At 31.8% G+C, this 16,746-nt stretch overlaps 2 protein-coding genes across 4 annotated transcripts in view; both read left to right on the top strand.

The window, feature by feature from the left end:
* The window catches only part of dock (SH2/SH3 adaptor protein dock), a 592,107-nt gene that overhangs the window by 239,239 nt on the left and 336,122 nt on the right, over positions 1–16,746 (top strand). The window lies entirely within an intron of this gene.
* LOC145310982 (uncharacterized) lies at positions 1,178–11,111 on the top strand. Of its 3 annotated transcripts, none has more exons than XM_080150503.1 (14): positions 1,178–1,269; positions 1,722–1,888; positions 2,486–2,625; positions 2,844–2,914; positions 3,253–3,328; positions 4,141–4,242; positions 5,230–5,310; positions 5,489–5,685; positions 6,161–6,288; positions 6,459–6,571; positions 6,662–7,774; positions 7,865–8,830; positions 9,435–9,542; positions 9,788–11,111. In XM_080150503.1, the coding sequence occupies exons 2-14, from the start codon at positions 1,731–1,733 to the stop codon at positions 9,958–9,960; spliced, it is 3,426 nt and encodes a 1,141-aa protein (XP_080006629.1). In that variant the 5' UTR covers positions 1,178–1,269; positions 1,722–1,730; the 3' UTR covers positions 9,961–11,111. The 3 variants fall into 3 exon arrangements, with proteins under 3 accessions (XP_080006629.1, XP_080006628.1, XP_080006627.1); XM_080150502.1 differs by having other exon boundaries at positions 7,829–8,830; XM_080150501.1 differs by having other exon boundaries at positions 6,662–8,830.

The following is a 16,746-nucleotide window of genomic DNA, read 5'->3' as shown; positions in this document are numbered from 1 at the left end:
TTCTACCTTATTATTAGAATTTCACGAAATAATTAATGTTTCAAGAAAAGAAGAAGAAAATTTAGTTTGCCATTTAATGTAAAATTAATTTGGATTTGCTGTTTTTATATATCCAAAAAAAAATCCAAAAGATATTTGTTTGTTGTTGACATAATTGTCCTGTAAATGACAAAGGTAATTATTATACCAGTTCCTACCAATACTTCCTATTCTTTCCTTAATTAGGCCTTTCTATAGGTAGGCCTCTTCTTTTTTAACATACCATTAGTGATTAACATAGAAACAAGCTAAAATTTTTGAATTATAACTAGCAAAACATTATGTGTAATATTATGTAATATTTTCGATTGACAATTTTAAACGCTTTACTAAAGTCAAACTGACATTAATTAATTAACGAATTGGGAAAGAATGGAGGAAAGGCTTTAGTAACAAAAATATTTTATTACATTTTATTTGAATTTTTTTTTAATTGCCAAAAATTATAATTTGAGTTTTCTATCTATATAATTGAGTTAAGACTACTCCATTTTGGTAGTAATGAATGAAGACTAGCGTCCCCCAGACAAAGGCCAATGTCAATGCTAAATGTTTACATGCTTTCCACACACAGAGTGGTCACCAAGCAATTTAAGGCAGGGTCTTAGAACCATGTCTGGCACAGCATGATATAAAGCAAGCCCGGGTTGACAACATACTGTTACACCATCTTACTTTTTCTCTTGAAAAGCAGCGTTTATACACTGTTGATTTAAACGCTGGACTTTCCACCAATATCGAAACATACACACAAACACAATATGTACAACACACACACCAACAGACATACTAAAAAACTTACCCATTAATATTGATATAGGACAAATAATTATTAGACTTAACTTGGTATTTAATTTAAAAGTAGATTATTTTAAATTAAATATTTCTATAATATAAATCCTTTTTAAATTAAATATTTCTATAATATAAATCCTACTCAATTATTTATTGTCAATGTATGCCAAAACATACTTTATAGCTACAAATCTATTTTCTAAATGACTTAAATACCCATGTTTCAATTACATATCACTTCATTAAGTCGAAAATGTTATTCCAGTTTTTTTTACTCTGTTACTTTTTACATTTATCAATATATTAATTAAAATTATATTCACACACCTATACACGTACACACACAGTCAAACACATACACACACACAAACATAAGTTGAGGAAATTTCCTTAGCAGTTAGAAAGAGTACAGTGAATAAACTTCACTGATACAGGGTATATTTTTTAAGGTTAACAAATTATGACCAATTAAAAGGTTGTTAAACGTTTCTGTATAACTTTCAATAGCGTTGCTTCTTTAAGCTTGTTTAATTTCATACGTACATAACGGCCATGTTGACCTTCCATAGTTATAGCTTTACGATATATTTTAGGATTGGAAATCCACTGAAATGGAATTGCTTTCTCTAATTATACCCAAGCACCTTTTTACCATAGTTTGACCAACCTAACCTAACCCCATAAAAGGTACTGAAAGGAATTTTTACAATCCCGTGTGGGTGCATTATCATGTGATGAGACTGTGATTTGTTTGTAAAATGCTTTACTGAATGTTTTGCTTTCGTTGGTTTATTGTAGATGCGCCACTAATGACCATAATTGTCGAGACTTACTATTTATGGCCTAATTTAATTACCTTAAATGAATATACCCTGCCCATCCTGTAGGATCTCACAATGTTGAGACAAAAAGATGTTATTTGGTACAAGTGTACGCTGGCCCTAGGGCTCCTGGCAGCCACTGTCAACGGTCAGGGGTTCAAATGCGCAGATAAACAGCTGGAATCAACCATAGAGGTGGAGGGAGAGTTTACTGGCATTGAAGATTTCTGCAGGTTCCTTATAATTATAGTTCGTTTATAATAAAAAAAAATGAGAAGGATGTGAAACTTTTCCATTCCTTCTTTAATGTTCGATTGACCTTCCATCTTATTTTCATGGATGGTGTAATTCCTGTTAATAAGCTTTTTTTTCAGATTCAAGGTCATCCCGTCCGTTCGTAATGCATTATCATTAATTAAAACATGTAAGAACTGTCTTATCGATTTCAAACATTTTATGATGATTCCTGTTACAGTTAGGACGTTTAGAAAGCATAGCAACTTTATAATTATTGCCAGAAAGGACGTACGTCCATTTATAACAATAAGCATCTCTTATAATAAGTATAAATACTCTTTGAGCAATACAATTTTTTTCTCATTTCAACATGAACTATTTTAATTCGTTTTCGTTCAACTTCTTATCTATGAATGTTGCTATTCATTTTTATGATGAACGGATATTTGGTTCACCAACTTATCAATTTTCTTACTTTAAGATGTTTTTGAGTTTAATTTGGTTTTACTTTCCATAAGGAACAGTTTTATGAAATAAATATTAATTGCTAAGCATTATTAATTAGGTCAAAACAAAAACTTTTTTTTTTGTAGCAACCTGACTTTGTTCTGGTGGAACAGTAGCTGGCCAGGTAACCTTGTCCTGGAGCACTCTGCCTACCCTCTGCCTTCTAGTGGTGGCAAGGAACTATTCCGCACAGCTGATGCCCAACTTGTCTCAGTCAATGAAAAGGAATTTTCTTAAATAAAATTATAATGTATACAGAAGATAATAATTTAACTTCCATGATTTTTTTTTTTCATAAAAAAACGTAATCTTTTTAGTTATTTAAAATGGGTTTGACATAAAGGTCAATGGAAAAATATACAAGGAGGAAAAGATTATTCCTATTTTAACTGAAATTTCTAGTTTAAAAAGGATATAAAATACATTTATGACGACGTAAATAGGTTGGTGGTACTGACCTTGTAACCAGGATGAACAGTGCCTGCGGACGGTCATACCTTGTTGGATCTTATCAGGTAAATCTTTTTTAATATTATTTTACTAATATCATTCATTATAAAAACTTCTAGAAATTTTAAAAATGATTGGGAAAAATTTAATAGGAAAATAAGTATTTAGCAATATTTAAAGTTTAAGTAAAATATGAGGAGCTCATTATAGTTACAAAACCTTTTTGTAGATAAGTTGTAAAAAGAATTTTAAAAGTATACCACAAGAGTTTCCCTTTGTTTAGATAACTACGTGATAAAATGCTATGATTCTTGTAACATTTTACAGTAAATACCAGGTTCATGAGGCTAAGATTAACTATGGAAAAAATAATGTTACTAATTATTTTCTTGATTCACTTTAGGAGAGTGGAGAAGTCAAATGGTTTGATCACCTGGAACTGGACAAAGTTTGCTCTGACTCCCCCGACCTAAAACTAGGCAACAAACCAGTTTAATTTTTATTAAAATTCTGTTTTGCTTTTGTGAGAAGAATTATCAGTTCATTTAGGTTAAGTTTTAATGCCTTACGGTTTTTAAGGGCCCATGGTTCCCCACCATGATATGAACCCGCGACTTATAATCTTGTTGTCTAGAAATGGACAGGTTCGAATCTCAGTCCAAGATCACGTCATAACTAAAAACGTTAATGGTTATTTCTCGCCTTCGGCACCTCGGGGCTAAAAAAAACTAGTTTTAATCTTATAATTGTACATTCTATATCCGCGGAAAGCTGGATATAATACGATGCTAGACATAGTTTTTTCGTATGGATGAGAACTGGTTCCTATCCACCGGATTCAAATGAATATGAGAAAAATGGTTCATAATGTTGCCATGTCAGTTGCGTGAAAAAATAATATATGGGGAATACCTTGGCCCCAAACAGCCATAACTCAATACCATTCTAGACAAAGGCCTTGAAATCAAAGTGTTGGTTTCTCCCAGTTGACTTATGTCTTTACCCAATCCCTCCCCTGACCATGGAAGAACGTACTAACCAATAACTGAGGACTATATTAGCAACCTAAATAACCTGCCACATTATCCACGAATTCTATTTTTATTTGTGATGTATCCCTTCCTCTTTTTGAAAATTTATATGCAAAACCTAATCTTTAAATGAAAGAATCTAAATTTTAAAGTAAAACTATTCCATGTTTTGGGTATGTCTGTAATTCAATAAACAATTAATGAAAGCTCTGAATCAACTTAAAACATGTTGCATTATTAGCTGGCTTGTCTTGAAATAGTTGTGACTACTGCGACCAAAGTACCCAACACAAACCTTGAGAAGGGGACAGAGAATCCTCTCTCTGCTCTGGGTATTTCAACTATAAATGTGGAACTCAAAGGTAAAGAAAATATATTTAATATTTTAATGGAAGCCTGCAAGACATTCCACGCTTTAACTGCTAAAAGACTGCCACAAGTAGACCCAATAGCCCAAGCCTTAAGCTTCAATAACAAAAAAATTCTAGGCATTTCAAAATAGCATTTTATGTACAATGAAATTTTTTAAAGATTTCCATTGCTCATAAAAGAAAAAACAATATTAAATTACGTCGCCTAGACACAAAATTATAACCTAATTATCTTTGTCAGAAACTTAGATTGTTGGTAACTGATTACATTTTTACAATAAAAACACCACATTTCATAGTCAAAATCTATGAAAAAAATTCGATTTAAATTGCATTTGTAAACAAAAATCATAGCGGAAACTAAGGGGTAAACTAATACAAGCTCAGCTGTGATTGGTTGTACATAAAATGTCTTTTTTAAATACCTAGAACTTTTTGTTATTGAAGCTGAAGGCCTCAAATTTGGGGTATTGAGTCTAATTGTGGCAGTCTTTCAGCAGTCAAAGCGTGGTATTTCTTGCATGCTTCCTTTAATTAAATAGGTTAAGTATTTAATAGTATTGAGAAAACATTAATTAAATTAGTTACCTTTCAAGCCTATATCCTCATAAGCTATTAGCAATGGTTATGGTCCAAACTAATATGATAAGAACCTGAATAAACTAAGACCGAATCAAATTATGACTAACTCCTTCCCAAGTCAACTCTCTCAATAATATTAGAAAGCACATATAATAGAGAGTATATTTATGCGCATTATTATTCTTTCAGCTATAGCCATTATATCCATATCAAACAAAGATGGAATGGTTCATATTATCACACTTAAAAAAAAATATTTTTCTAAACCTGTGACTTTGACTTTTCAATTTGAAAGAAAAACATTTTTTTTAGGAATTGCACTTATTTTCTTGAGTCTAGTCATTTACAAGATCTTACTGATCATACATATATTGCTTTTAACATTATTGATTTCAGGAAACCTGGCAAGTAGGTGGGCATCTGATGTTCCCCAGGTTGTTGCTTTCTTCTTACCTCTATCATTTGGTGAAATTGAAGGTAAAATTACAGTTGTAGACCTTAATCATTACCTAGTAATATATGATTAATTATGAATAATTGTTATCTTTATAATTAAATATGATTAATGACACTTTATTCTGTGTTAAAGTAATTAACCAGAACTTGAATGTCAAAAAATTACCTAATAGTTAATAATGTATCTGTTTAATATTAGAAACCTTTTCTGAGCAATTTGGTTACTACGGACTGAATGTTTATGATGTTATCTACAACTTCTATCAGAACAACAGTTGGTTCATGGAGAATGATGGTCTTTACCAGGATGTTATCAAGCTTGGACTTAAAGATGGAAATATGTTTTACAACCCTCATTTCTTTCATAATTCCAGCATTCTTGACTTTACTGCCCAGGTACAGATGCACATTTAACAATACAAAGGATGTCTAAACTTAATTCGACTAACCCATTGGAAAATAATCTTGACTACCTTAATTATTAAAAAGAGTACACTTATTGGTACAAAAGCACTCATATTTATTAAGACATGCTATAAAAATTGAATTTCTTAGGGCAAAAAGAGAGAAATGAAATATCATAAAGAAATTTCAGCTTTTGTTGTGTCTTACTGATAATATAAATAAGTAATGTATTTATACATATGTATTAATTATAAATTTATATTGACACCTGAAGATTGCAAACATGCTAAAAATAATTTGTAGTGTCTCAATAAATTTAAAAGAAACATATTTTTCGAGTTATTCTCTTATATGTTGACTATTTCTCCCTATTATTAATTATTCCCCCCCCCCAGATTAGGGCTAATTATATCAATGTTTGATTACAAATTACAATATATCTAATTTTCAAAAATACTTGTTTTAGCTAACTGGTGGCAAGCTTCCTGAGATAACTAGTTCTGTGGTTGCCAAAATAAATTTGGCAAAAATGATTTTGCCAGAACCAATTGGCAATGAGGGTCTTTTCATTGTGGCTTTAGATCCTAACAACAGGTAATTTTTTGCAGTTTGCCTAAATTGCATATGGATCACAAGCAAACATGTTAGGTTAGGTTATGATAAGTTCAATAGTTGAAATCTTAAGTGTTAAACAAAATCTTAGTACTTTTCATAATACATTTTGTTTATAAGCAAATAAAGTTATAACTACCTATTAATTAAAGGATTCCAGACTCAAATAGAACGGACAATGTATTTGTGCAGTTTGTAAATCTTAATTACACTGGTGATTACATGGAGACTGAAACTGATTGTTCAGCTTATGGAGTGGGTTTAGGTAAACTATTTAAATGTTTTTTTTATTAACTTTGTTTTTTTCATGTTTAATTTTCATAATTTGATGATCACTCTATTAATTTTTGTCTAGGTAAGAAAGCACTGTTGAGACTGGAACACCAATGGAAAGGAACTGATCGCTCCATAATAACTCAGAAAGGATCTGTCATGAAAGGTTATAAGGTTGAAGAAAAGATCAACAAACTGCTGCTAAATCAGCAACTTGCTGACATGAACAGGAATGAAGTTCAACAGTACTGTAGTAGTCTACAAAATATGCTTGATGCTGCAAACGGAAATGTTGTGCCAATCAAAGATGACCTTGGCAAAACTTATGAGAGGTTTTACTCCAATCTTGAGAAAGCAAAAGTTAATGAAACTATGGTTGATAATAAGACTAAGATTCTTGAGTTAATGAAGGTCATGAAAGATACATGGGAAGCGATTGAAAATGATGAATCTTTGTCTAAAATGTTTCACAAGATGATGATGATGAAGTCAAATGGAGGTAATATGCATGGCAGCAGTTGGTCCTCTGGAGGGAAAAGACCAAACTATGGAAGTTCATCAGAAAGACCCATGTATGGAGGAAGGCCTAACTATGGAAGTTCTTCAGATAGACCTATGTATGGGGGAAGACCTGACTATGATGAAATGAATGTCATGGGCTGGCAAGATGGACCAGGACATTTATCTACAGATTATAATGGATTTGAAATGGCCTATGATAATGAGTATGATATGGATTATAATAATACCAATGACTATCAATATAATGACTGGTCATCAAAGAAACCCAAGAATTGGGGTGGAAAGAATGATGATTGGTATAGTTCAACTGAATATCCTAATTACTCTGAAGATGAAGAAATGAATGGAAGTAGAGGCAAAGAAGGAATGGGAGGAGCCAAAGGCAAAGAAGGAATGGATGGAGGCAAAGGTAAAGGCCAAGGAAATTCTAACAGCTTCAATGGAGGTATGGGAGGAGGCAAAAGTAAAGGAACAATAGAGAGTGGTCAAGGAGGATTTAGTATTGGAGGTGGTGGCAATGATAAAGGAGGAATGGGAGGTGGTAATGGAGTTAGTGGAGACAAAGGCAAAGGAAGTAATGGTGGACAAGGAGGAGGTAGAGGTCAAGGAAGTAATGGTGGACAAGGAGGAGGCAGAGGTCAAGGAAGTAATGGTGGACAAGGAGGAGGCAGAGGTCAAGGAGGAGGAAGAGGTCAAGGAAGTAATGGTGGACAAGGAGGAGGCAGAGGTCAAGGAAGTAAAGGTGGACAGGGAGGAGGCAGAGGTCAAGGTGGATCCAGTGGTTCTGGAAATGGTATGGGAGGAGGTGAATTTGGAGGAGAGTATAACAGTCAATCTGGTTTAGAAAAGCTAAGTGGCAAGTCATTTAAAGATCTTTATACAATGATTGAAGCAATGCCAAAATTCATGCTAGAGAGTACTGTAAGCAAACATAATAAAGAGATACAAAAATTCCTTTATGAAAATTACAATAAGGACGAAGTTGCTCAATTGGAAAAGCTGATTGCAAAGAAAATGAAAGAGGATGACAAAGGATTTAATTTCCCAATGGATAAGTTACCTTCACTTGATGACTTTGATAGTGATGAAGATGCATTTGATGCTCTGCTTGAAAATTTGGATGATGACACATTTGATGCACTTATGGACTCGTTTGAAGCAAGTGATTTCAATGATGAATCAAGTGGAGGTTGGAATGCCAGAAGGAAGAGAGGTGCTTATGAATATAAGAAAAGGTATAGTGGTAGAGGAGATTATTCTTTCAAAGATATGATGGGAAAACTTATGAGTAGAAAAGGAATGACAAAAATGCCAAAAGAGCTAAAGGATATGACTCTCTTTGTCAAAGAGCTTATTTTCTTGCCAGAACAAGACTCTCAATCTACGCTTGGATCAAGGCTCTCATCTGACCTAAAGAAATCCATCAGAGAGGTGTTGATGAGATTCCTAATGGAGGATATGCCAATGGATACAATCAAGGTGATGAAATGGAGAATGAAAATAATAAGCAAAGGCATGGCCAGCATGGTAAAAGGATTGCTACCTGTCACCCAGGATAACATTGATGAATTATTTGAAAAGGAAAAAGAAAAGTTTATGAACAAGACTCAATCTATGAATGATACATCAGATGGTATGAGAAATGCTTATGACATGGTCAATGTTATCTTTTCTGCTATTGATGATGATGTGAAAGCTGGAATAACTCTGATTGCCCAAAAAGTTCAAGGTGAAGTTTTATTATTGGTTAATACACAGAAAATTCAAATTCAAGAAGTAATAACACCTTTATTACTTTACTAGCAGCTTCGCCCCTAGCCTCTAGGGGCTTTGACCTAAGAGTTAATAAGAAGTCACCCCTACTATATAGAATTTTTCGTAAAGTTATAGAGATACTTTCAAACATTATTCTTTGTAAACTTACTCTTTGGCAAAATTAAACCCAGGTTGTTCTCCATATACACTAAAATTTAAATTCATAAAAATTCCACCTAGGTTCTTTGCCTTATACACAAAAATTTTGATTCATAAAAATTCAACCCAGTTTTTTTTTTGGGGGGGGGGGGCGGTGGGAAGGGGTTATTGAGTAGAGCCCAATAATCAGCAATTACTTTTTGCTTACAAAAAATCAAGAAAAAACTTCTTTTTTTTTTTGGGGGGGGGGTGCCCCACCCCCCTATTAAATACTTTAAAACCACCACAGGACCAGTAGGCATATTCCCTGAAGAGTGAGCCCATTCGGTTTAGTGGTTACTGAGATCTTCAGATGGACATACATCAAGTTACTTACTATCATAGATAAAACAACTTTTAAGATTCATTATTCAAATCAGGAGCTGTTGTGATGGAAACACCCATGCCAATGAAGACCGGAATTGTAGCTGACCCACCCACACAGGAGGAACTATGCAAGGGATTCATGAACTTTGTTCAGAATCCAGGTAATATATTGTATAAATGTTATCAATTTGTAATCTAAAGGAAGATAATTTTCATATTAGAATACTATCAAGAAGTTGAGTCATTATTTTGACTTGAAATTGAGATAAATGTAAGGATCTATTATATACAATAAGAAAATTAAAATATTATATAGTAATAATTTCTATGTGGTGGCATAGTTTTACTTCAGAAGATACATATCTTCCTTGAGAATAATTAACTTTATATTGATTATTGATTTAAGGACCACAGACAGGCAGAAAGAAGTTGACCATCCCTGTAGTTTGGAGAGAGAAAGATGAAGGAATCTTCAAGCTAGAATTCTGTCCACTGACCGCCAAGTGGTATGAAACCAAGATGGCCGTCTGCTCATGCAAAAAGGGCGGGAAAAGGAATAATGATTATGATGAAGACTAAAATGTCATTGGATTGTTTTTTCTTCTAAGCTCAATGTATGATTAAACGAAATTTGAATAGTCTTTTTAAAACTAAAAATGCATACATTTTAAACTTTTCAGCATGACTTAAGAGCATAAAAATAATTCAAACTTTTTGTCCAATGAATCTTCACTCAACTTTGCTTAGTTTTATTCACGGAAAAGATAGTTCTTTTTGGAGAAAATTCCGAACTATATATTTTTGGCCCATGGAATGTATAATTATGCTTTAAATAAAATCTGGAATGAATCTTTAACCTTTAGTAGCTTTTTTACTTCCTTACTATTTGGGTTATTATTAGTTATAAAGGTATAACTAGCTTTTGTTCTCTTATCCTGATTCTGTAACAACTGTTTTAAACTAGTTTTTCTCTTTATTTTGCATTACAACGGTCTCTATTCTAGATCAGGCCTTGGGTTTTCTTTTCAATCTTAGTCAAAGTTAAAATTTTGTGTGAGCTGTGTTTTAAAAAGTTTGACACGGGTGAATAGAAAATATGATTTATGAGGAACAGGAAGTTCATACAAACAAGCAAAAAATACAGAATGACCATAAAAAATAAGCTATATAATTGAATGTTTAATCTTATTATTTTGCTTTTTATTAAATAAAAATTATAAGGTTAAGATTTGATTCGTAAACAATACAATATTAAATTTTGATTGTGCTTCAAAATTTTTTGTCAATAACATGAACACAGGTACAAATGAATTGCAAGTTTTATTTTCTAGCAGAATTAGGTAGAATTAAGCATTAAAGGGTAGACTTTCTTTCAAAATTTATTCTTTTTGAATTGTAATTTTGTATGGACATTAAAGTTGAATTTTATCTTCTTGCTAAGCACACTACACCCAAGTTACTTTAAATAATTTTTTTCAGCAGATTTTTTTTTTACAAATTCTAATTTTATCACAGGATGAATGGAAATTTCTCACCAAGTAAGTAAATTATAAACTTGTGCTAAATAGAATTAATTTCAATAAGATAGTTTTTATTACAACAGATTATTGTCATGATTAAAAACTCAATTCCCCCTCCAACTTTACTTTTTGAAAAAAAATATACTTTCTATGGTTTCTTTTAAGCATTAATAACTTTCTATCTTTTTGGAATAAAGTATTTTTGTTAAACATTGTTTTATGTATTTTTCTACTTCTATCCTTATACTAAAGTAACAGGATGTCTGTGTGTCTGTGTGTTTGTTTGTACCAAAGGATCTCGCTAACCGCTGAACCGAACGGGTTCTCCTTAACAGGGTAGCTTCTCATAGGTCCCGGGAAGGTTTATAACTATTTTCTTGGGGGGTGGGACACCCCCAACCCCCCCAAAAAATAAAAATCTACCCCCCCCCAAAAAAATGTCTATTTTTTTAACTAAAATAAAAATTTACTTTTTTTTACTTTTTCTTTTAAAATCTAAAATAAAGAATTGGGTTATCAAATTCGACTCCCCCCTCCTCAAGTGCTCCTAGAGGCCTCTAGGGGCGTAGCCGCTAGTTTTAAATACTGTAACGTATAAATATGAAATACTGCCGGCCTATTATGTGCAGTGTTTAGACTGGCGACAAAAAGAGAATATTAGTTTTTCAGTTCTCACACCCACTAATTTTAAAGTGTAAAATTCTTCGAGTATAACTTATATAATTAGTTGAAGAAAGGTGTTTAGATTCCTTTGCTTCTCAAAATAATTCAATAGTTAATATTGATTGGGATATTAATATTCATTTTTTTAAAAATTTTTTGGGGGGTTGGTAATTTAATAATATGGGCCATATTTGTAAGGGGGTGGTGAACTCCCTTTTCTCCAAACCTTAAAATCTTTCCTAGACTGATGGAAAACTTTCTAAAAATTTGGAATTTGATCAATTTTGTGAAAGTTTGTATACATTTTGTTTAAGGCCATTGACAAGATTACCCCCCCCCCCCCTATAAGATCTAATAAGATAGGATGTGTTTACAAAAATCCTTATACTAAAGTAACAGGATGTCTGTGTGTCTGTCTGTGTGTCTGTGTGTACCGAAGGATCTCGCTAACCGCTGAACCGATCGGGTTCTCCTTAACAGGGTAGCTTCTCATAAGTCCCGGGAAGGTTTTTAACTATTTTGGGGGAGGGTACCACCACCCTCCCAAGAGAAATGACAAAAAAATCGAAATTTTAAAACACGTTTAGGAGACTTCAACGTCAAATGAAGAGGTATCGTACAAAAAAATTAAAGTAGAGACTTTATCAAACAAAAACATTTAAAGTGCCACTAGAGGCCTCTAGGGGCGTAGCCGCTAGTATGGTATAAAGTAGCAAGTCCTTTTGTCTGGACGTCGGGGGAAACTACTTTTTGGTCTTAAATACTGTTCTTAGCATGTCAGAAAGGGGGCTTTAATTGTAGAGATGTAACGTTTTCTATACCTATATGAGCGACTACTTTTTCTGTTTTTTACTTTATGAATTATTTTCGACAGACTTTTTATAAAACGGCTTGCTTTAATGCCTCAAGATCCATGACAGATCAATATAGGAAATAAACGTCTATAAATAAGCTCGAGTCTTTCAATAGTAGAGTGTTTAATACTCATAGTGCTCCGATAATAAACTCTCATTGACCAGAACGATAAGACCCATTATTTTACTCTATGAAGAATATTTTTTTTTTCATGTTGCTATGTGAATTGTATTAAAGTATTGAATTTCTATTTATAAAATAGAAAATTCAAATTTATAAAATAGTAAATTTAAATTTATAAAATAGTAAATCAAAGAAAACTTGGTTTTAAAATAATTTGACACTAGCGACATTTTAACCCTTTCAGGACGATAATTTGAAACAGAAAAAAATACTAGGATCCTAAAATATTTTATAGAAAGAGAGACAAAATCATAAATACGGGGTTAAACGATTAATTTTCAATCTAGCCAATAACGGGATAATTTTAGAACGCCGCCTCTAGTGTATTAATATTTCCAACTGTGAGCAAATTCCCCAAAATGGTGAAAGGAAAAGTTGTTTCCTTGGCTAATTTTATCAAATTATCACATGGAAATTAATGGCTGATATAGGTTTTATTCTAGTGTGCTTTTATTAATTTATTATACTTAGAATCCAAGGGTTGTTTCGATGTACTGAATTTTAGTTTCCGAAAGTGTACCTAGCCTCCGCGTCTTATCTCAATATTTACTACTAGCTAAAAAAGCTTCAAACTTCCAAAAAAAAATCAAAATTTGAAAAATTGAAATTTTGAATGTATAATGTTTATACATTATATCGCTTTTCCATTTGACCAGAGTAGCTTAAAATAGGTTTCGTAATATTTGGGTTATCTGCTGTACACATTTGGAAATTATTTAAGAAATAGGCAATCCATTTTCAGCACATCGTTGTTTCTGATGTACATTCTAATCAATTTAATGTATACAAAGGATAAAAGATATATGAAATATTCATAGAGGTTCAAACATAAAAAATATTTATTTGGCATTATTAGAAATGTCGAGGTTTTTTTTATACATGAATTGAAATATTGATAATGTTTATTTATTGTAATGATCTATAAGATACTTTGGTCCTTAGCAATCTATAAAATGGCTATAAACTTCATAACTTTCTGCGGCTAAATCTTTTTTTCTCCAAATTTTCCTCAACCTATGGATTATCACTACTTCAATTATATCTAAAATCCCTTTATTTTACGTTACTGTAAAACATAAAATACAAAAAAGAGGTTAATAGATTTATTAACCTTATAGAATTACACATAGATATCAGTCTTTTAAGCTTTTATATTACAGTTGTTTCGATGGATATGGGTTTTCTTGAAATGAACTAAAATCTCGATGACCTCCGAATTAGTTGCCGAATGTGTACGCAGTTTCCTGAGTGTTTCCCCATCCTAGCTCAATATTTACTACTAGCTAAAAAAGCTTCAAACTTTAAAAAAAATATCAAAATTTGAAAAATTCAAATTTATAATGTATAAATCGTTTATACATTCAAATTTAGATTTTTTGAGGGAAGTTTGAAGATTTTTAGCTAGTAGTAAATATTGAGCTAGGATGAGGAAACACTCAGGAAACTGCGTACACATTCGGCAACTAATTCGGAGGTCATCAAAATCTCATGGTAAAGTATAATCCTTCTTTACCTCTAAATGAAGTGTCTAATTCTGGAACGCCCCTCTCAAAAGGCAAGTTAAGGTGCATTGAACCTTTTTTATGCAGGGAAAAGGGTATAAACAAAAGAACAACTCATCGGATTCGGAGATCTTGTGTTTTGAAACTGGATATAAGCTGTGTCTTTTTCTCAGCTCCTATTTTAAATAGATGTCTAAAAATATGTTGTTTTACCTTTTTATAAAGATATTCGTCTATAAAACATCTGGGTGTATTTTTAGATTCCTTTGCTATTTATTTTTAGCAAACTTTGTCTCTTTTTTTAAATAAAATCTGAAAAGAGCATTTTATCTATATGATTATGTTTGTAAAAAAAAAAAAAAAAATTTGATTGTCAATTTACTATTCCTTATATTTCTAATTTTTTAGTATTAAAAGTTTTAGTAAAGTATGTGCATAAATTTACCTAATGGAACATTAAATTTTTTTTAAAATACTGCACATTATAAAATATTTAAAAGACATTAATCAAATTCATATATCATGATGTTGTTACGAAAGATAAAATTACATTAAGATAAATTAATAAATAAATGAATGTTAATTTATCATAAACAGCTAGATCAATTGGTGTTTCCTTTTGCAGAAATCTTTTATTAGTCCTCGGTATGTTTAAACTATTTTTCATGCAAAGGTGTGAATTCCCTAAAAACAAATCACCTTTCTTTCCTATTATATTCTAACTTTTTATTCCCAAATAATATGTTTCCACTTCGATACTATAGATCAAATACAAAGGTATCAGGCAAACTAAAACGCATCACGGTTAGTATGGACAAATATATCACTAATAATATTCATCTACAAAAGCTTAAACCTAAATTTCTCAATAATATTATTATTTTCTTTCTAAATTAACTAGTGTATAATAATATTGGATATGGATTAAACTAATATTTCCTACGTCTAAGGAGAAACTCTTTCACTGTGCTATATTTGTTAAACCTAGTAATTATATTTGTCAAAGGTTGATATTGAATAGAAAGATGTTCTTTCTTAAAACTAACTAACTAAACTAAAACATTGGATCCCATTCAGAACCTTTCAACAGTGTAGTCTATGCGCAATTGGAAAAGTGCTTGAGTAGTAAGATGTATGATTGGGCGTTTTCAGGAAGATTATATAAACTAAATATAAGCTTAAAATTTACACCAAAGCTTTTATGGTGTTCTCAAAATTTTCCCCGTGTTTGAATATGTAGACCTCTCAATATGAAATTAACTGTATGAAGAATTATAGTTGGAAAAAAATACTCCCTAAAACCCAAAATAACTTAAGTTCCCTTGAAAATATTTGATATGGTGGTATATACTAGGCTACGGTCTAACAAGGAATAATGTGCAAGGGAGGTGTGGCTCCCAAGGGACCAATCTAAAATATTTGTTAGAATCAGTCACGATATTGACACAAGCAAAATTAGCCACCAAATGTTGTGAAAATGGTGCTAACAAGCTTGTTAATATATTTATTTTCTATACACAATGCACAAATTTATTTCTCAGTAATATCTAAGTAGATTAATGTATAATGTTTGTCAAAATTCCAGTCTTATTTACAGCTGGAACAAATAGTCTCTGCTTTTATGTATAATATCATGTAATTTTGCTAGTGTAATGTATAAACAACAAATAACTTTATTTTCTAAAATTAGTAGATTGATCGTTATGTTATTTTTTATAAAACTAGCGGCTACGCTCATAGAGGCCTCTAGGGGCACTTGAGTCGACCACTCCCCACATTTTTAATTTTAATTAAAAAAAAATAATTGGGGGGGGGGGAAGGGGTTAATTGGTTCAGCGGTTAGCGAGATCCTTTGGTTACATTTATCAACATGCTGTTATTAAAACGTAGGAAAATGATAGTGCACAGTTATGTTAAAAAGTAAATAAGGAATTTAAATTAAACAAGGATGACAACATCCATAAAAGCGAAGCTCTGAAACGATATGACAGACGAACATTAACTTTTGTTGAGTGTCAGAACTGAATATACAAAATATGAAAATAAAAGGTTTGACAAAATTATACATAAATTTGTTGCAAAACTTCTTAAATACAGAATTCTGTTTAAGGACATACTGACATTTTTAATACTTGATTATAGAGATGCTTCGCTCATAATATTGTACCTTATAGTAATAGGAATCAGTAATGAAAAAATCAGATCAATCGGATGATTTTATCACATAAAAAATTGTTATTAAAAAAGTAAAAAAATCAACATGTTTAAAATGGACGTACGGACATTCTGGTAACGATTATAGAGTTGCTACGCTTTCTAAATCGTACCTAACTACTACAGGAATCACCATGCAAAGTTTGAAATCGATAGGACAATTCTAACATGCCTAAATTAACGAATAAAAGCTAACTATCTCGGACGGACGTACGGACGGACGTACGGACCGACCCTAATTATAGAAAAGCTTCGCTTTTAAAAATTTGAATTGGCTCATAATACACATATGTGATATACAGGATTAAATATTAGGAAGATACTTCTTTTTCAAATTATATTTTTCAAAGATAAAAGTAAAGCTCCACATGCCTCATGGCTTATTCTATACTTATTCGAAGGGATGTAATAATTATTTTTCTCTTCGT

This window comes from Acartia tonsa, chromosome 2 (genome assembly GCF_053477335.1).
Source record: "Acartia tonsa isolate MP-2025a chromosome 2, ASM5347733v1, whole genome shotgun sequence".
Classification (NCBI taxonomy): Eukaryota; Metazoa; Arthropoda; class Copepoda; order Calanoida; family Acartiidae; genus Acartia; species Acartia tonsa.
Note: the sequence above shows the minus strand (reverse complement) of the source record. Positions and strands in the feature narration are given on the sequence as shown.

What these genes read in the sequence shown, in the direction of transcription:
- LOC145310982 (XM_080150501.1), top strand. Translation starts at nt 1,731, where the DNA reads ATGTTGAGACAAAAAGATGTTATTTGGTACAAGTGTACGCTGGCCCTA. An exon ending in TATAAATGTGGAACTCAAAG is followed by an intron (nt 4,243 to 5,229) that starts GTAAAGAAAATA and finishes TATTGATTTCAG; the next exon opens with GAAACCTGGCAAGTAGGTGG. An exon ending in GATTGCCCAAAAAGTTCAAG is followed by an intron (nt 8,831 to 9,434) that starts GTGAAGTTTTAT and finishes TATTCAAATCAG; the next exon opens with GAGCTGTTGTGATGGAAACA.